Below are 20,004 nucleotides of genomic sequence, written 5' to 3'. Positions count from 1 at the left end.
CATGGGCATGGCAGAGAAAAATATGTTCCTATTGAACAACTGTTATCTCACTACCTGTACTGTACCTGCTAACTTCCCTGATAAGCTCCATAATTGGGAGCCTCAATTGGGAGTTCTGTGTGGACAGTTTAATGAATCATCACACCTAGATAGCTTTTTAGTTGGCAGCGTTTAAAAACGTTTTGTGATAGATAATTTCAAACATACATAAAGGTGGAAAAGTAGACTAGTCTAAAGAATGTCCATGTACCCATCCCCAACACGCATAACATTTTGCCAATCTTGGGTTTATTTGTTAAGGAAGCATTTTGTAACTTTCCATGAATCATTATTTAAAGACTCAAGAATTGTTAGAGAAGTCATCGTGGAGAAAGGCCCAGAAATGCATTGTTTTCCAGAGCATTTGGAAAGAGAAAAAATGTTTTAGCAGACATGTGAAGTAATTTGATTAGCTTTAAATTTGTCCTTGGACTGCGCGGTGAGATGCGGATTCCATTCCAATCTCTTTTCCGGAATATGAATTTGGTCTAAAGGAATAATGAGAATACAAAAGAATAAATTAATACAACCATTTATACTCTCTTCTTCTTTTCCAAACATCCAAGTTGCTATTTCAGCTCTGCCCTATGCCAAATTGCTTCATGTTTAAAATCTATGTGTATATATATATAGTTTTCAGTAGCTTTCCACCACTTTAGAGATGGAATTATTATTTTAAATCATAATGTTGACAGGAAAATATAACCAAGTACTTGACACCATTAAGAAGAGACATAGCCATTATTTCAGAGTCACATAAATCTCCAGGAGTAGATCCTCTGGAGTGCTGCATGGCCTTGACATTTGCGCTCAGACATTCATTCAGGACTATTAAGTGCCTACTGTGTGCCAGCACAGTTACTAAGCAGCGGGGTGAATGAGTGCGCTTTGGGTTGCCAGAGTTTTCTTCTACTGAGTGCCAGTGAATCATCTAGCATAAGTATCTCCAGAGCCTAAGGACCAAACAATCTATCCCAGTGATATGAGGGCCAAGTCAGTGGGAACTGCCACATTCTGATTCCCTCGAAGCTATTTTGCTATTAAATGTGTCCAGTCAGCCACGCTGGCCTTTAAGGAAATAGCTCTACTGGGGAAGAGGGACCATAGATGATCCTCAGGCAGAGTCGAGGGAGGAAAAGAGTGATTAGAACAACCACCAGCTTGACTCTGCTTAAGGTCATCACTTAAGGAAGCGATTGGAAGCAGTTGGAAGACAAGTCCCAGGAGACTGTTCCTGAGACTGAAACGGAACTCACTCCCACGTGGCCCACGAAGAGGACATTGCTTTGTGTTGTATGTAGCAAAATAGCTTAGTGACATAGAGATTGAACCAATGTCAACCAGCCCCACTGGCGACTTTATCATTCGAATTACTCTCCGGGACATTTGGGGAGATAGGGCTTTTTAAAGACCAGTTCTGGGTGAAGCAAATTGTTTGTGCTTGGCTGCTAATTGGAAGGTGGTGGAATGAGCCCACTCATCAGTGCCAAGTAAGAAAGGTCTGGTGACCTGACATTCTAAAGAATACAGCCAAAAAAACCCGACATAGCTCAGTTCGGTTCTGGAACACACCGAGCTGTCATGAGTCAGAATAGCCTTTGATGGCGATTAGTTGTTTTTTGCTTTTTTTGGGGTGGCGGTGCGGGGAGGGTTGAGTGCCTCTTCTAAGTGCAAACTAAGTATGGAAACACTCCCATAGGAATCGACAGTAAGAGATGGAGAGATCAAGGACCAAGTTGCCCTCTTGTCTGAGAGGAACAGGAAATCAGGAAATCGTGGTCAGGAGGGTTTAGGAAACTAGGTCAGCGAGCAGCTGCCACTCAATTTCAATTATGTCGTCATCAAAAAGTTAGTGACCTTCACGGGGAGCTAACAACAACAAGCATATGAACAACATGTTCTGAAATTGAATGTGCTGGTAATTGCACAACTCGTTCTATTATGATTGATTGAATAAATTGTATGATATGTGAATTCTATGGCATTATTTTTTAAGTTAGTGACTTTTCTCCATAATGGGGCTTTGGGGACTTTAGAAAACTGAGTGTATTGTCTATACGTTTATAGAACCCGAAGTCCCCCCGTTTTAGGCAATGAATTATTATTTTCATGTGGCATTGACAGGAAAATTTAACTAGGTTACACAGTTGCAGTGTTACATGCAAGTTAATTAATACTGGTAACAATGGACCCCAAATATAGCTTGGGGAAACGAATGTCTTGGTCTACGCATGTCTTCACCATCTTAAAGCCATTGTGGAGTTAAGGTAGGCATAGTTGAACGGGACTGCTCCACTGCGGGCAAACCCCTGGCTACATCACAGAGCCCTTTTTACCCATGCATGCTGCAGGCCTCAGTAAAACTCCTGGGAAGCTGACTACCAACTGAATGGATAGGGTGACAATTAAACACCTTCCCTGTTTCCAAGGGATCGCTCCTATGTCAGAGAGATGCCCATTGTGAAGAAGGGAAAGATATCTTTGAGCACTTGTTTTGATATGCATAGATCAGCCAAGAATTCCCAACTTACCTTTTAGAAACTATTCATTGCTTTTCTTTTTTCAATATCTCTCTTGAGTTGACAAAGGGTGCAGGTAGGGAAACATCCCAGCCACATGAAATCATTGCAGATGGATCCCTGTTAAATAAACACACTTCTCAACATGCAGCCAATAAATGATGTCACAAGAAGCCTTTTGGTTTGCCTCATTTTCTTAGCCTTTCAAAATGCAGATTGTATTTTCCTTATCGTGGGACTTGTGTGGCATTATTCCCATTTTTCTGATGATCTGTGGAACTGTAGGATAAGCAATGAACTGCTAACTGAAAGGTTAGGTGTTCAAATCCACTAGCCACTCCTGGGGAGAAAGATGAGGCTGTCTCCTCTCATGAAGATTCAGTCTTGGAAACCCTAAGGAACAGTTCCATTTGGTTTAATATGTTCACTATGGGTCAGATTCAGCTTGATGGCAGTGGGTTTAAAGAAATTAATTGACCCAGTAAGATTGTATAACAAATTAGTGCCAGAGTTTGGTCCTTCCCTTTCAGTCAGTGCCCTCGGCATAATATTCCACTCTCCTCAGTGAGCTGCAGGTGACAGTCAGCCCCTGTCCTCTCTCATCTGTTCTGGGCTGGTTCCTTCTGAAGTCAATTGTTTAATGCACCAATTTTTCTATAGTTTGTACGTAGTACCAGGCCAGGTCCCACCTCTCTCCCTCCAGCTGTTTTCATTGACAGCTCTCCTGTTTGTTCTGCAAGCAAGGAAAGGTGAGGGGGGGCGATATATAGTGACAAATGACCCTCTGGCAGGTGGCCTAGAAAGGACTGTAGTCAGGAGTCACAGGTGCAGAAGGTCTAGTCTAGCAATCAAGTTCTATGACTATGCCCTTGGCTGACTGAAGTAACTTTGGACACCAATTCTTTACAGAATGTACCTTTTCAAATGTTGAGTTTAATGCAATTTCCAACTTGTAGTATGTTTGGGGGAGAAAAGGAAAGAGGATAGACAGATAGAGAGTAAAATCTATAGTCACTTCTGTTTACAAGGGTGGTTCTAGTTAGTTGCTTTCAGGCTGAATCTAACAACGTGACCTCCGTGTGCAGATTAGAACGGCCTCCTCATAGGGTTCCCAAGGCCGTGACCCTTTGGAAGCAGATTGCCAGGCATGTCTTCTGACCCTTTCACCCAGCTGCTGAGTGCTTAACCTATGTGGTAAGATTATGGGTGATTTACTTTTCATTATTATTTTTTTTTAGTTGCTATTGTGAACTGACCCCACCTCCCATCTCATCAAACAGAGTAAGCATACAGGACAAAGAGCAGACAAATAATGTTTAAAATCTGAGTAACCTTCCACAGAGGGAGGGATGAATAGATAACTTGAAGACAGTTTAGTTCTTTCTTAGCCTTCTCTTTCCCCAGCCAGGAAATCTAAAACCTTTTCAACTTTCCTCATCTCACTGCTACCAAGCTCATTCCGACTCACATCAATGCTGTAGGGCAAAGAAGAACTTCTTCTGTGGGTTTCTAAGACTGTGAATAGAAAGCCTCGACTTTCTCCCACTGAGCAGCTGGTAGTTTCAAACTGCCGACCTTGTGGTGTGCAGCCCAATTGATAGCCCTCTGCGCCACTCAGGACAGTATCTGTCTTTTCAGCTTTTAACTCATTAATTAAAAAAAAATTCTTTAAACCTTCATTAAGACTTGTTGAGTACCTATACCATGCCGCAAGGAAGCAAAAATAAATATTCTTATTCAGTAAGGATCTAGTTTACAAAGAACATCGCCAAGAATGAGAATTCCCGAATACTTCATTGTGCTCATGTGGAACCTGCATATAGAAAAATGGCAGCTATTTGACCAGAACAAAGGGATTCCACCCTTGTCTGGAAGCTGTTTGAATAGTCTCACAGCCATGGAATCAACAGACAAGTAAAGTTTCGAACAAGCTGTTGTGGCACATGACTGAATACATAGCTACCCAAGAAGGCATGATGGTGAAGTGGAAAACCCAAACCCAAACTCAGATCCCTGAAGATCGTCAGCATGTGCTTGAGCCCAAATTCTAGTCTTTACATGTTCCGTGACTTCAGCCATGTTGAGCCTCGGTTTCCGTCTCTATAAGGGGAAGACAACCACCCTGACACCATGATGGGTTTATGTGTAGTAAAATAAGAACACACACACGACAGCACTTTTCCAGCCCACTTGGGAGTTCCATCGCCTGGCATTTCCTTCCTTACTCCTCCTGGGAGAGGCTGCTCTCTCAGCCGTGCCCACGAAGGCCACGGAGGCTGCAGAAGAACAGCCTTATGGAAAGTTATCATATAGGAAAAGGGGAAGCAAAGAAGAGAGCCTGGATGACACAAACCAGCTCTGGAGTGACCAGCCACCTTAGTGGTCTGTTAGGCGTCAGAAGAGACACACTGTGTCTAAACAGCAGACCCTGGTGGACAGTTTGAACCTAGCAGCAGCTCCACAGGACAAGATCTGGAGATCTGTTTTCATACAGATTGTTGTTGTGGTTGTTAGGTGCCATTGAGCCCGTTCCAACCCATCATGATCCAGTGCCCAACAGAGCAGAACACTGCCTGGTCCTGAGCCATCCTACAGCTGTTCCTATGCCTGAGCCCATAGTTGTAGCCACTGTTTGAATTCAACTCGTCAAGGACTTTCCTCTCTTTCGCTGCCCCTCCACTTTACCAAGTGTGATGTCCTTCTCCAGGGACTGGCGCCTCCTGACCACATGTCCAAAGTTGGTGAGACAATGTCTCACCATCCTTGACTCTAAGGAGCATCTGGCTGGACTTCTTCCAAAACAGATTTGCTTGTTCTTTGAGCAGTCCATGATACTATCAGATTACAGCCTAGAACATTCTGTGGGGCAGTTCTACTCTGTCACATAGGGTCATGCATGTCACAACAACCCGCAAAGGATACATACTAGTTATGAAGCGAAAAATAACAGGAGAATCCTGGAAAACACTACCTTAACCAAGTGGTCAGTGGACATTACTACTAACGGGATGTACTGAAAAGAAAATAGCATCTCTTCTGAGGGGTCTCCACCTAAAAAGGCAAAACCCAAATGTGATCATGAGGAACCCTTTGAGAAGCCCACATCGAGCAACATTCAGCAAGGTAATCGACCTGTACTACTAAACATGTCCAACTCGTCAAAGACAAGGCAAGCGAAACTATCTGCAGATTGTCACGAACGAAGGGTTCACGGCAACCTAATGCGATGCGTCATCACAGATTGATTTCTACTTCCTATGAAGAACGTGATTGAAGTGGTTGGTGACTTTTGAAATATGGCCCGTAAATTCTCTGGCAATATTGAATCCATGGTAATTTCTTAATATTTATCATTGTGATTCTGTACGATTTTGGAAACGCACACCGAAGGAGCTAGTGGTGAAGGAACTTCAAGGCTGGTCTTTCCTCTTAACTCATTCGTAAGAAATGAGATAGGTAGGTAGCTAAGCACAATAACGCCAAGTGATGAAGGCGAGGCCAGCCCCCACCAAGATTCAGTCATTCGGGAGAGACCGCAGGGCCTCTCTGTTAGCGCCTGCCCAGTGACACTGGAGGACTCGCCTGGATGTTGTAGCGGGTCCGGTAGAGGGTCCTCATGGCGACACTTGCTCCACACAGGCAGCATTCATCCATGTCAGAGGCAATCTGGCACGAGAGGCACAGTGGACAGAAAGTCCCACAGAGACCTGGACGGAGGCGACATCACAATGAGTAAGTCACCATCATCTTGGCTAAAGGACACAGAGTGAAAAACGATGCACAGAAAATGTTCTTAGTGGACTCTGTGGAAAGAGTGGTGTCATCTAGCTCTAAACCTCTTGTTTCTAGAGAGAACCTAGGACCTAGGAGCTGAGGAGGACATTTCGAGTTGTTATTACTGAGGCAGATTTTATTACACCTCCTGCCTTGCCGCCTTGGAGCATTCGCAAATTATCTTCCTTCCTTGCTCGTGACTGCATGTTGGTTCAGATAGCTAAGAAGTCTGTGGTGCAATGGGCGTTCTTAGGTGAGAAAATGCTGAGGGGCAATCACCAGGGTCAAAGTTAAAAGGCCCTAAGGAACAGCTTCTGGGTGGCCATTTGGAGCAGAGCTCTGAGCACCAACACAAACAGAAGTTGTGACTACGGAAGCATGCAGAAGTTAAGGCATATCAGCATTATCAACTTACAGCGTTTGCTGTACTTTCATGAACCAAAGGAAATCGTAAGGAACCAGAAACTATGCTCAAATCTGCTCTGAGTACAATGTTTATTTTGAGAAGTTCTAGGGGGGTGGCTTTATACGGCTGTACCAGGTAAGAAAGTCCATGCTTTCTCATGGATTGTTCTTTGTAGAAGGTTCTCTCCAGTGAACTGGGAAGTTTCATCTTACAACAGAGAAAAAGAGAGAGGCCTTCTTCCTCAAAGGAGGCCCAGAGTGTTTCCTCGGCTCCAATGGGAAGTGTGGTTGGCAGCATAAGATAATAATTAAAGTCAGTAAAGAGAAGGGGGTGGGGGGGCAATACTTGCTGAAATGGGACAATCATAAGACTCACAAGAATAGCACTGAATGCCCCAAAATACAATAAGTAGCGCTGTACAAAATAGAAAGCGGGGGGGGGGGGGGGGGGAGGGAAGGAGACATATTGGAGAAACATGGCCATACCAGAGAAGTCAAAACAAAAGCAGAATGAATAGGAGGTGATTGAGATAGAAAAGGATCACACCCACAAGATATGAGAAAATAATATTTATAAATTATCAAGGGGGAGGGGGAGGGGGGAGCAGGAAGAGAGGGGAAAATGAGGAGGTGATACCAAGGGCTCAAGTAGAAAGCAGGTGTTTTGAGAATGATGATGGCAACATATGTATGAATGTGCTGGACACAAATAATGTATGTGTGGATTGGGAAAAGAGTTGTATGAGCCCCTAATAAAATGATTTTTAAAAAAAGACAAGACAAGGATCACACCCACAAGGCCAGACAAGAGGAATCAATACGGAAGACAGGTTGGCAGCGACTTAACTGATGGGCGAAAGGCTCACTGAACCAAACCCCCTCCCCCTGAGTCGATTCCGAATCATAGAGATTGTCAGCAGCGTTTCTGAGATTGTCAGCTTTCCAGGAGCAGGCAGAGTCTCATCTCGCTCCCTAGATTTCTGCCCTGTGAGAATAGGGCCCAACTTTCCTGGATTTTTAAAATTTCAAGAGAAACTAGAAAACTAGGTTTCTGTGTGAAATTTGATGTTTGGTGGTTTCCTACGATTTTAAAAGTAAAGCTCGGAAAACATCAATATGTGCAGGTGGTACAGGCCCCAGCCCAGACCATACCTGTGAGTCAACTTTCAGTCTGTGACATCTGGTTTACAGAATGGAGCATGGAAGGCAATCGAAGGATAAAACAGTTTTATGATATCAGACATTTGCATCCTAGTCACTCAGTGGAGAGCCCGTGACATTGTGCACTTACAAATCCCCATGTCGTCGCAGCAGTCAAACACGCCGGTCTGCCAGTCGCTGGTGGCCATGCTCCCAGCGCCATATCGTGGCTGCGTCGTAATGGGGTTCATCTTTGAGGCTGAGTTCAGGAGGCTGCTATCTGTGAAAATAAACAACGTAGTAGACACCTCCCTGTGTTGGTGGGTACAAGGTAGATACTCATTACATAGTGGGAGTTCTGGTGCGGGGCATTACTTGCTCATTCGCTAACTGCGAGGTCAGCAGTTTGAAACCTGCTCCCGGGGAGAAAGGTAAGGCTTTCTGCCCCATAAAGAGTTAGTCTCTGAACCCCGCAGGGGCAGTTCGACTCTGGTCTGTGGGGTTTCTATGCGTCCCAATTGACTTAAAGAGTTGTGGTGGTGCAGGGACTTTTATTAGTTGTGAGATACACTGATGTAATCAAAATGTCAATTGAGAAGCCATTTCAGTACAACGCTCCTGATTTGAGGCTGGCAGGTCCAGCTCGTTGAATAATGTGCTAGACAGGGTTCGCTAGGGAAACAAAACCAGGACACTACTAATTTTGTATAGATTTACATAGATACAAAAAACCACAACAGTTAATTAATCTACAAAGCAGTACAAATGGTTCAGGGCAAATCACTTCTGTGAGACAGCTAGTACACTGGCAGTCCTTCAAGTCTTGAGGGCCGCCGGGGAGTCCTCTGTAGAGCAATTCATGTTATTCAGCCACAACAAGCAGGTCACCAACGGTCAGCCAGATGACCGGGTCCGACAGTCCCAGCTCAAGAGATGTAAATTCCAGTAGTGTGGCGAAGCAGGTCTTGAAGGAACCTCAGGTTACAGCGACACAGACCACGGGTAGGCATCCCACCGGTAGTGTAGCTTGCAAATGGAGACACAGAACAAGCAAGGCAGCCACACACTGGTCTGATCATCAAAAAGCAAGAGAGCGAGAGGCGAGGCTCGCTGAGCCTTTTATCTCCCAGCCCTTCAACTAATCTCACATGTGTTTACTGGCCATGTTGACAAAATAAATATATTACCCATCACATATAATATTCCCACATTGAACTCCTGAAGGAAGCAGCTCTCTCTCATCTTCTCCCTCTCCCACCACAGTTTAAATTAAGGTCTAATTGCTTCCAGGCTCGTTTTTTCAGACTGCTAGGTGTAGATACAACACTTAACTAAGATCCAAAGATGGCTGATTCATTAGGAGGAAAATGTGGCTAGCAGAAGGTACCCTGGTGCCATCGAGTGGTTTGAAACAGCCAGCTGCTTAGCAGGAAATGAGGCTCTCTACTCTCATAAATATTTACAGCCTTAGAAATCACAGAATGTTAATGGGCCGAAAAAAGGAGATTCTGTCTTTGGGAAGAACATTGCGTATTCCAGGAACTCCCAAGAACAAGCAAATTAATCTTGGAGGAAATACAATCACAATGCTCCTTAACTAGATGATAAAAGTCTGACTCACTTGCTTTAGAGAAAACGTACTGCCATGGAGGCAAAACTGACTCATAGTAACGCTATAGGACAGGACAGAACTGTCTCTGTAAGTTTTCGACAGTAATTCGATGGAAGCCTCATCTTTCTCCCGTGGAGCAGCTGGCAATGTCAAACTGCTGACCTTCCAGTAAGCAGCCCAGCGTGTAACCAGGACACCACCAGGGTGCCGTCATATTTTGGAGAAGTCACCGGGAAAGCCCAACTGCTGGCGAGGGGCATCACTTTTGGTCAAGTAAGAGGATCAGCAAATAAGAACAAGCCCGAAATGAGATGGACTGACACAATCTCGACAACCGTGGACTCACTCGCACTCAAGATTGTGAGGAAGGTGCAGGTCTGGTGGGTTTCCTTCTACTGTAACTGCTTCTATATCTAGGTATTACATCGCTGCGAGTTGGAGCAGACTCAATAGCAACAACAACAGTGTTTGGGTTACAATGGAGGGATAGTAATTAAAACATGCTACGCTATGTAGCAGATGTTTTCCTTTTTTTTTTTGGCCTACAGAGCCATTCTGTCTTAGAAAACCACTGAGCTAGTTTAGCCACTTAGAAACCCACGACCATATTATTTGTTAGTTAACATCCGTGGTGTATTAGAACTGAAACAGAACCAGGTTTGTGGAAGGTTACATTTTACAGTGGGAGTCCACTCCATTTTGGGTCTTGACACAAAATCAGCGTCCACTAACTCCTTCCTGATCATCCCAGGGATCTGTCTTGCCGTGTCCTTAATGGAAACTGGGGTATCGGTGCTGCACGAAGATGGCCAGTGGGCCCTGTCACCAATCCTATAAGCTCTTCTCATCTGTAATTGTGCATGTATCTCCATCACGGTCTCTTTCTTGCTTCCATAGTCCTGCTTGTGGGGGTGGTGAATTGGTCTGCTACCAATCATGATTTCAGGACAGATTTATTTCCTATGCTTTCTCATCTGCAATGTAGTCGCGAATCCTTCAGCCCATTATGGCCTCATGCTGATGTCACCCTATCCTGATGATTTGCCTTTGTCCTGTTTAAAGCTTTAGAAAGGGCTCTCTATAAAATACATCTGAATTTGGGATGTTCCTTCCCTAGCACAGTGGTATAACTATATAACATAATTGAAGCCCCTTACTCATATTTGCTCAACTAAAGCATACATGAGAATGACATATTATAATTTTAAATTTTAAAAACATGTTTTATTGGGGGCTCTTACTTTTTTTTTAAAGACACATATTATTTTTAAAAAATAAGAAGCATGCAAGGGACTTGTTAAAATGCACCTCTCCAGACATTTGGGATCTAGAGGTCCCGGTGGTTCTGTGGGTTAAGCATTGGATAGCTACCTGTGAGGTGAGGAGGCACTTCTGTGGAGAAAGGTGGGATGTCTGTTCCCATAACAAATTCACAGCTATTAGAGCAGAAAGCACCATCTTTTTTTCCTGAGGAGTGGCCATGGCTTCAAACTGCTGACCTTGTGGCTTGCAGTCCAGCACAGAGCCCAGTATGCCACCAGCCCTCCTCACTTCATAAAGGAGAAAGGAGAGAAGTGGAAGGTTCACAGTAGGAGTGTTGCCACCTGCGATTGCTTTAGAATCTGCATCAATTTGTTTCAACTCCTCTTTCAGATACCGACTCCCCTGTGACCCACCCAGATACCGACTCTCCTGTGAACCAAATCAAAACAAGAGAAAGGAGAGAAAGGCATCCTGCTTTTTATCCAGTCGCCTAGTTTCATTCTGGCACTGCACACAGATTCAAAGTCAGAGTCACTTCTACAGAAATACGAGTGAAAGAAACTAGCCGAGAGGAACTCAATAAGCGGGGATCTCCATTGGAAACAAAAGACCCAAAACCACAGAGACATCTGCACAGCCAAGATGAACAGGTACAACTAGCAGAGGAAGTGGTGGTATTTAATTTAATTTAATTTCAATCAAAACAATTCTGTGCCAAGAATCTCCACCCCACCCCACCTCTCAGGAGCTGGTGAAGGCCCAACAAGCCCATGCTATGAGAATGCCCTCCCTACTCCCATGCCCGCCCCACCCTATCCCACCCCAACCCCATTCAAATCAGCAGGGAATAGAATTATCACTGGGTTCTGCAAAATTTGAGGAAGTTTGGCTGAAGGGCATTGAATTTTTGACCTGAACATAGAAAAGCAGGGGATTTCTGTGGAAATCGCCTGAGGAAATGCCTATGGAAAAGAAGGAGTTCCTGTTTTTAGAACAGGAAACAGGGTCAGGAATGCAAGGGTGGCGATGCGTGGCACAGCGCACGTCAACGTCTTCATGCTTGCGCTCACAGCAGACATTGCTAATCGATTCTAGAACATTTCCCCTTGGATATGTTTTAGAATCCTTCACAAGGCAACACACAGGATGTCATTACTATTTGATCAGACGTGGCCTATCATGTGAATTCAATTGATTGCTGTCTGGGGGCCTGGTGGCATAATGGATTATACCTTGGTCTACTAACCACAAAGTTGGCAGTGCAAACTCCCTACCTGCTATTCCCCTGAAGATGGACAGTTTCAAAGACGAGGCTTTTTACTCCCTTGAAAAATGACAGTTTCGGAAGCCCACAGGAGCCGTTCTACTCTGTCCTGTAAAGCTGCCATGTGTCAGAATTGACTTGGTGACAGTGAGTTTGGCTTTTGAGTGAATTCGCAAAGAATAAATGGTACAGGTAATGCATTATCCTATTCGAAATGCAACAAATATACCTTTGACCTCAAAGATGAATTATACATAATTTTACATCTATATTTATCTATATAAACACATACTGGTGTAAAAACACAGGCAACATATGGATGAAGCTACTATGTATGTAGAAGCCATTAAAGAAATAAAAATCTATCCATGAAGTTATATTCCCAACAGAAAATAACTTCTTTAATATAACACTATTTTGGTATATGATAATATAACAGATTATACAGGGGAAATTTGTATAAGCAATTAAAATCAGTTTTACACATATCTCAAAATGGAAAACTCTGCCAAAGTTCTTTTCCAGAGATACCCCCCCCCCACTCCAAAGCTAAAAATCCCAGGGCATGAATTGTATATTAAATTTGCCTTAGAGCTGAAATTCAAAAGCACTTGGTTTGTGGAAGGCTGAGGTGTGTAGTGGTAGACCTAACTCCACACCATTTGAGCTCTTTGTGTTACTTCTCCAATTCTTGCTGCAAACTAAACTGAGAGGTCAACATTGAGACACAGAACGGAGATAGGATTGAGACAAAGAACGAACATGAGGTCAAAAGTGGCTTTATTAGGGTGGGGAAAGTGCTCCTGGGAGGGAAGGGAGAGCAGAGAAAGTGACAGGAACATCTTGAGTTCCAGGGTGGGTTCTGAAACCCAAAGAGTTAGGTCAGGGAAATCGCAGCTTGTTGGTGACGCGGTGGGAGATATATAGGGCTCAAGCTAAGGAGGTATGCGTTGACAACAGGAAGGGAGGGTTTTTTTGCTTGCAGCTGCAGGACCTTGAATCAGGATGTGATCTGTGGGAAGTGCCTTTGTTGTTGCCAACCTACTCCCTGGAGTGCTGGGACAGGGACTATGCAAATGGGCCTTGGAAGATAAGTTGCTTCCTGGGTGTGTTAGTCTGGGTACTATAGAGAAATCCACGGAAACTCATATGTATAAGAGAGAGTTTTATATAAAGGCTAAGTGCACGTCAAGAAAACATCGCAACCCAGGGCTGCCCAAACCCACAAGTCCAACATTAGCCCAGATGTCCGATACCAATCCATAAAGTCCTCTTCAATCTTACAAAACACGTAATGATGCCGACTGCAGGAGGAAAGCCAAGTCAATGAATGTGTAAGCATCTCAGTGCTGGCAGGGGTTTCGGCACAGCTGCTCCAGCACCCAGGGCTGCATCAGGGTAAGTCCATGCGGCTTCTCCTTGGGGATGTCTTGCAGGAAGTGAGCCGTGCCAGCTGAAGCAGGAAACTGGCTAAGGCAGCTGCATCTTGGTCCAACCATCAGAAAGCAAGAGACCCGCGAACTAGAAAGGTGAGGCTCACTGACCCATTTATCTCTCCGCCCTTCAATTAACTCTGCACGTGTTTATCGGCCAGGTTGCCAAAATAAACTTTGTAACTCTCTCACTGGGGTACGGAAGGAAGGGGCTGCACAACCTTGGTCTGGAGAGATAAGCTCCTTGGAATGTTGGGGCAGAAGTTGCATACTTCAATAGGTCATTTATCTTCCCGAGAGGCTGGAATGGAGGCCTTGAAGTTTTATCTTCCTGAGGAGTCAGAGAGGAGATGGGGCTGCCTAGTCTGGACCCAGTCCAAACATCCCAAGCTCTTTTTTTTTCTTTTAAAAATCATTTTACGGGGGCTCATGCAACTCTTATCACAATCCATACATATGTCAATTTTATAAAGCATACTTACACATTTGTTGCCCTCATCATTCTCAAAACATTTGCTTTCCACTTAGGCTCTTGGAATCAGCTTTTCATTTTTCTTTTTCCCCCTCCCTCCACCAAACTCTTAATAGTGGTAATGGGTGCCGTGTTCTGTCTTAACTACTTCCTGCTGAGATAGGGCGAAGAAGGGGGAGATTGAAAGTTGGAAGGTTTGGGGCTGGCCCGGTTGGCAGCAGACTAAGAGTGGAGAAGAAGCTGACTGAAGGTCAGGTTGGAGATATTTTTCATTCGATCCTACAAAAATTTAAACACACACGGAGCCAGAAGTAATAGTAGACAGATTATTATCAGAGGTCCTATGATGGTCATGATCCAGGTCATGACAGGACTTTGAAACCACGAGGAAGGGCTGGTGGTGCCCCACTGATGTTGTGTTAGTCTGGGTAGACTAGCGAAACAAATCCATGGACACACATATGTATATAAGGGAGAGGTTTATATACAAGAGGAATTGAACATTGAGAAAACATCCCAGCCCAGTCCAGTCCAAGACCATAAGTCTGATATTAGCTCATATGTCCGATACCAATCTATAAAGTCCTCTTCAGACTCACGAAACACCTGCAATGAAGCCAAATCCAGGACAATCACAAGCCAGTGGGTAGAAAGTCTTTGGGCCCAGTGGCATTGTAAGCATCTCAGTGCTGGCAGGGGTCTCTCTGTGGCTTCTCTAGCTTCTGAGGTCTGGTTGCATTCATGTGGCTTGTCTTCTGCAATGTCTCCCAGGGAGTAGCAGAGAGAGAGGGGTGTCTTCTGCCTCCAAGGAGGAAGTACCAGCTTTCCCTGAAGGTTGTGCCCACACAGAAGTCTCATTGGCTATCTCAAGAGTGACAGTCTAGATCCACCCCTACACTCTTAATCCTTAAATTGACACCAGATTAGGTGACTGCCACAGACATCTTTTAATTTCATTGGGCATGGTGTGGAGTTCATTTGCATTTTGGTAAACTTATACCTGATTCATTAATATAATAGTAACATTCTTCATTTAAAAACATACACGTCCCCCTTTCTCTGCTGTAAGCAAGTCAAGGGCTCGGCGGTTTTTCAGGGTTACTTGGGCTAAGGATGTCAGCTGTTTCTGGAGAGAAATGAGTGAATTAGAAGTGGAGTAATCATAGATTGTATTTTATCATCAAACTCTTGAGTCTGAACCAAGGTTTGCCCTATTGCTCCTTTAGCTGCAAACCGGCTGCAGCGACAGAGGAAGTAAAACTGAGTCCTATCAGCACAGGTAGAGATACTGCACGCAGTGACTGAGGGCGAGGCTGAGAGTGAGCTCCACAGCCATTTAAGCTTTGTTTGTCCGTACATGGCGAGCTGTGGAGCTCTAGGAATGGGAAGGCAAGGGCACTGGCTAGATGTGTTCCATTATGTTCCCTTGTACTGGAAGGAAACACCCGGGGGCTGATAAGGGAGGTGTTTAAATTTTGGATATATTCACAAAAGAGTTGTTTACCTTGTCAATGAGTAGGTGACATATAACAGAGAGAAGCTAGTGAGTCCATAGGGGCTGCTGGTCACAGTGGATTCTGGACAGAGGCACAAAGGAAGCGGGAGGAGTTATGTCCTCCTGAGGCATTGAGCACAAGGGCTGCTTCCAGAATGAGTTTCACACATTTAAAAGGACTGTTAAGTTTTTCCGTTAATTGTTCTGCTAAGTTATTTTTACTTTTACAGATATTCCCGGTAACTACGTGTAGTGGTTTATATAATTGACTGGGTCAGGGATAAAGGGCTGTGAGGAAAGGGCATGAACCACCTGTTGGGTTGTCTGAGAGGTCTAAGAGAAATAGGTGAGGTGTAGGGAAAGAGCAGACAGGTGGAGGGGCAGGTGGTCGGGCTGTAGACAGCTGTAGCGATGACTTTGGTCTGGCCTTTATAATAACCTATGTATTCTGTTAGCAGATGTTGTTTAGGGATTGTTTCCTGAACTGTGAATTGCTACATGCACATGTCTGAGACTAGGGAGGGACTGGATGTAACAGAATTGAGTAAGAAGTTCAGTAGAAGAAGTTTTAGTGAAGCATAAGGTGGTAGGGCCCACCATCTGAGTGGAGTAATGGTCATGGTAGGGGTTAGGGCTGTTAATTTCACCCATCAGATGACACCAATTGGGGTCTCTGAGGACTTTGATTGCCGTGGGACTCGTCAGGACAACAACGTATAGTTTTTCTACTTGGGTTGCAGAGGTTGAAGATGGAGATTTTTCAGCAGAATGGAGTTTCCGAGGTTGATTACAGGTAGGTCAGGTTGTGCAGGATCAGGGGCAGGTAGATAGCGCATTCTTGGAGAAAAGTTCTTAAGAGAGAGAGAGTAAGTAGTTTGCGAGTGGCGGTGGTGTGGCTGGCAAAGTTATGGTTGATTAAATTAAGCCTGCCATCCATTAACGTGAAGGGCTTAGGAAAGAGGGAGAGCAAGGAGTGGCGTGGGTTCAAGTTTGGACTAGAGGAAACAGGTCTACTTGTGACTAGTAGAGTTTTAGAGTTAGTTTAGACAGATAGCCTTGTATAATTCCATTCATCTTTTTAACTTTTCCAGAGGCCTGAGGCCTGTACGTAAGTGCCACTTAATGTCTAGTACAAAAGACACTTGTGTGATTTGAGACACAAAGCACAGGCTGTAGGAACTGAAGAAGAGCATGGGGCCCTAGATGCAGGGAACCATGGATTTGATGGGTCAGTTAACTGGGGAGAGTCTAGAGGACTAGCAGGGGTGGCTGGTTTGAATTAGTGACCTTGTTTGAATTAGTGACCTTGTCCGCTTTGTTGCTTCCCCATGTTTCCGGGGAACTATCAGCTTGATGTCCTTCACATTTTTTCACTGAATATGAAAATTGTACTAACTGTCAGCAGAGGGTTAAAGGTCTGCTGGGAGTCGTTTTTTTTTTTGTTGTTGTTGTTTTTTTGCTGCATTGCATAAAGGCAGTTGTGATTGCCAGGGGAGAGTTTAATGGCTTAGTTATGTAAAGTATTTGTTCACTCAAAGTGGGTGGTTGGAGGTTCTTCATGACTTAGCGCTTATTTAGAGTTAAACCCTGAGGGGTGGGGGTGGGGCACAGGCCTAAACAGACAGCGGCTGAAGGAGATAAATGTGCTTTGGAGGGTGAGAGAAGTTACAGGAGTTGGGCTGTGCTGGCTTGGGAACTGTTTTAGGAGGGGCTGCTGGTAAAGGCAAATGAATGCTGACAAGCGGGATGACCATTAATTCCCATAACCGAGCCGGGGAAGGGGAAGTTGGGTCTGAGAAAGAGGGAAGGGCTAAAAAGGAAAGGAAACTGGCTTATGTGCTGCCTTGATTTTTCACCCAGGGCTTGGGGGAGGAGGGGGAAGATGTGTTACTGGGGTCTCCGAGTTGCCAGTCGCTAGTCCCAGCAGTGCCCACGCCGGATTGGGGTTTAGGGGAAGGTCCCTCCACGGCTAGGCGCCGAGGGGCAGTCACTTCTCCCGTGGCCCTGCTGACCCCACACCGGGCAAGGTTTACTGGGTAGTCGAGGCTGTGGGCAGTGGTTAGCCAGTGCTTTCCTGGCCGCACTTGAAGCAAGGTCCTGGCGGCGGGCGGGGAAAGCTCTTCTTTCTGGCAGTCTTCGGACCCCTCCCTCCTGCCAGCTCCAGGGTGGCAATCAAGGCCTGGGCTTACCAGCTTGCCCCTTGGTGGCAAGCTGCCTCAGCCTGTTCCTCTCAGGTGTCAAAAACTTTAAATGCCATGTTGACCGGGTCACGGATGGGGGTCTGAGGTCATCCTCAGCTTTTTAGGATTCTTTTCAATGTCGGTGGCTGACTGCATTATAAAATGAGTGGCTAGCACAGTAGCGCCCGTTGGAGAGGAAGGGTCTGCCTGGTCTCCTGGGTTAAGGCTTCAGGAAAGCTGCCGGTTGCTGGCTAGTTTCCTGCAGCTTGTCAACGTTTACTGTTTTGTGAGAAAAGGTTTGTAAGCCAGCCAGCAATACTGTATCATGCGGTCTCGGTGGGCCCGGCCTTCGTGTCCGTCCTGCTTGGGTATCTCTTTGATAGGTCCAATCTGGCTCTTCCCTAGGAGCTGCCTGAGGACCCATGGGCATGGTGGCATCTGTGAGATGGATCTGATCTGCATGTTGCTGAGCGGCTGTAAAACCCACTTTCGCTCATCGGGGGTGAGGGTGGAAGTGAGGACCATATAAAGTTCATGCCAGGTTAAGTCATAAGCCTGGGTGAGATATGGGAACTCCTTAATGTATGTAGTGGGGTCCTTAAAAATGTTCCCAAGTGCTTTTCTATCTGGGAGAGATCTGTGAGGGAAAGTGGCGCATGGACCCTGATGGGGCCCTCTGCTCCAGCCTCCTCACTGAGGGGACAAAAGTGATGTGACCTCCAGTGAGAAGCGACAGAGGAAGGTAGAAGGGCCGGGGAAGATTGAGTGGGCTGAGGAGGAGGGGAAGATTCCGGGCCTGAAGGGGTGGAAGGGAGTAAGGTGGAGGATGGATTGGTGGGAAGGACAATGCTTCCAGAGAGTCAGAAGGGGTGAGATCGGGTAGAGCGGCGTGGAAGGTAACAAGAGTTTAGCAGGAGCCGTAGAGGGTGATTGAGCAAGTAAGACCTGGCCTGGGTGACAGGTGACACATAAGGAAGGACAGGAGTGGAGGAAAAGTAAAGCCTGAACATACGGAACCTCAGACTATTTTTGAGTCTGGCGACAAAAATTGTCAAGGTCACAGAGAATTTTGGAATTGGAAGTCCTGGCCAACGGGACTCATTGTCCAATTGGGATTGTGGCCACACTTGGTGACCGAAAAAGACCAGATGCTTAGGGTGAATGTCCGGAGCCAAGCCCAGTTTGGTGAGGTTGGCCAGCAGCACCCCAAGGACATTCCTTAGGGGCCTAGAAGGGGGGGGGCTTCCTATAGTGTCTTAAAAAACTGCAGGGGGTATGGGCAGAGGAGAAGGGCATCCCCTGGTGTCCGTCCTCACCCATCAGACAGGAATGGTCTGATAATCCTGAGGACGTCCCCTACAGGGTTAGGGACCCAGGAGGAAAGTCCTGGACTCTCAGGAACAGGACGGTTCCCTGGTCTGTGGCTTTACCCAGCAGACAGAGACGACAGGAGCCAAAGAGGGGGAGGGACCTGGCCTGTGGCTGATAAAATGGAGGTCAGTCGGAGGCCTTTGTGCAGAGTGGGAAAAGGAAGAAGTAGATTTCAGGGCAGTTCTGGGAGCAGGCACCGCAGAACTGCAATCACAAAACACACAAGTAGTAGAAGTTCAGACACACTCTTTGCGTTCTAGTCCAATCAGAGGGTGCAGTGACTGCCAGGCCCAGTGCTAGGAGTCCTGTGAGCAGCAGGAATCCCAGGAAGTAACACAGAGACAAAAGGCTGGGGGAATGGCAGAGGGGTGGTGGGGAGTTGAGGGGGTAGTGGAGGGAGGTGATGGTGAAGGGCACCCAGAATATGGAGGAGGCCTTACTGGGGGTTCAGACAAGGAGTCAGGAGGTTCTGAGAAAGATGAGTGGGGGAGTACTGTCGGAGACCTGATTGGGAGCAGTGGGTCTGTTTGAGCTGGCAGGTGTTTCTGGTTAGGAGAGTATTGGGCTAACAGAACTTGAACGGGGTGACAAGGAGGACAGAGAGAGGGATGGGAGCAGAGAAGGAAGAAAGCTTGGACGTAGGAACCCTCAGGCCATTTGCCAGTTCGCTGGCAAAAGTTACTGAGATCAGTCAAAATGTTGAAATCAAAACTACTGCCTTCTGGCCATTGAGACACATAATCTAGTTTATATTGGGTCCAAACTGAATTGCAGTAAAAAACAAGGCGTTTGGGGGAGATCTGGCTATAAGCCAAGAGTTGAGAGATTAGCCAGGAGCCAACCTACAGGTGTGGTGGAGCCCAGCTTGGAAGTTTTGTTTCCCATGCTGCAGAGGTTTTGGAAGAGCTAGACAATCAGCATCCCGAGTCTCCAAGTGGGCTTCTGGAACGGGGAAGGGGAAGACTTCCCAGCTCCCCCAGAAAAGCAGCAGAGAGAATCAGGTGTTCCCACGTTCTATCCTTTGGATATGGCTCTGT

The 20,004-nt window shown here is 45.8% G+C and overlaps 1 protein-coding gene across 1 annotated transcript; it reads right to left on the bottom strand.

Annotated features, from left to right (window-relative positions):
- Positions 1-370: 370 nt before the first annotated feature.
- Positions 371-8,128, bottom strand: LOC142443583 (placenta-specific gene 8 protein-like). Its single transcript, XM_075544903.1, has 4 exons — positions 8,029-8,128; positions 6,141-6,265; positions 2,571-2,678; positions 371-527 (listed from the first exon to the last, which is right to left on the bottom strand). The coding sequence occupies exons 1-3, from the start codon at positions 8,126-8,128 to the stop codon at positions 2,574-2,576; spliced, it is 330 nt and encodes a 109-aa protein (XP_075401018.1). The 3' UTR covers positions 371-527; positions 2,571-2,573.
- Between the last annotated feature and the right edge of the window lie 11,876 nt (positions 8,129-20,004).

The sequence above is a fragment of the Tenrec ecaudatus genome, chromosome 3 (assembly GCF_050624435.1).
Source record: "Tenrec ecaudatus isolate mTenEca1 chromosome 3, mTenEca1.hap1, whole genome shotgun sequence".
Lineage (NCBI taxonomy): Eukaryota > Metazoa > Chordata > Mammalia > Afrosoricida > Tenrecidae > Tenrec > Tenrec ecaudatus.
Note: the sequence above shows the minus strand (reverse complement) of the source record. Positions and strands in the feature narration are given on the sequence as shown.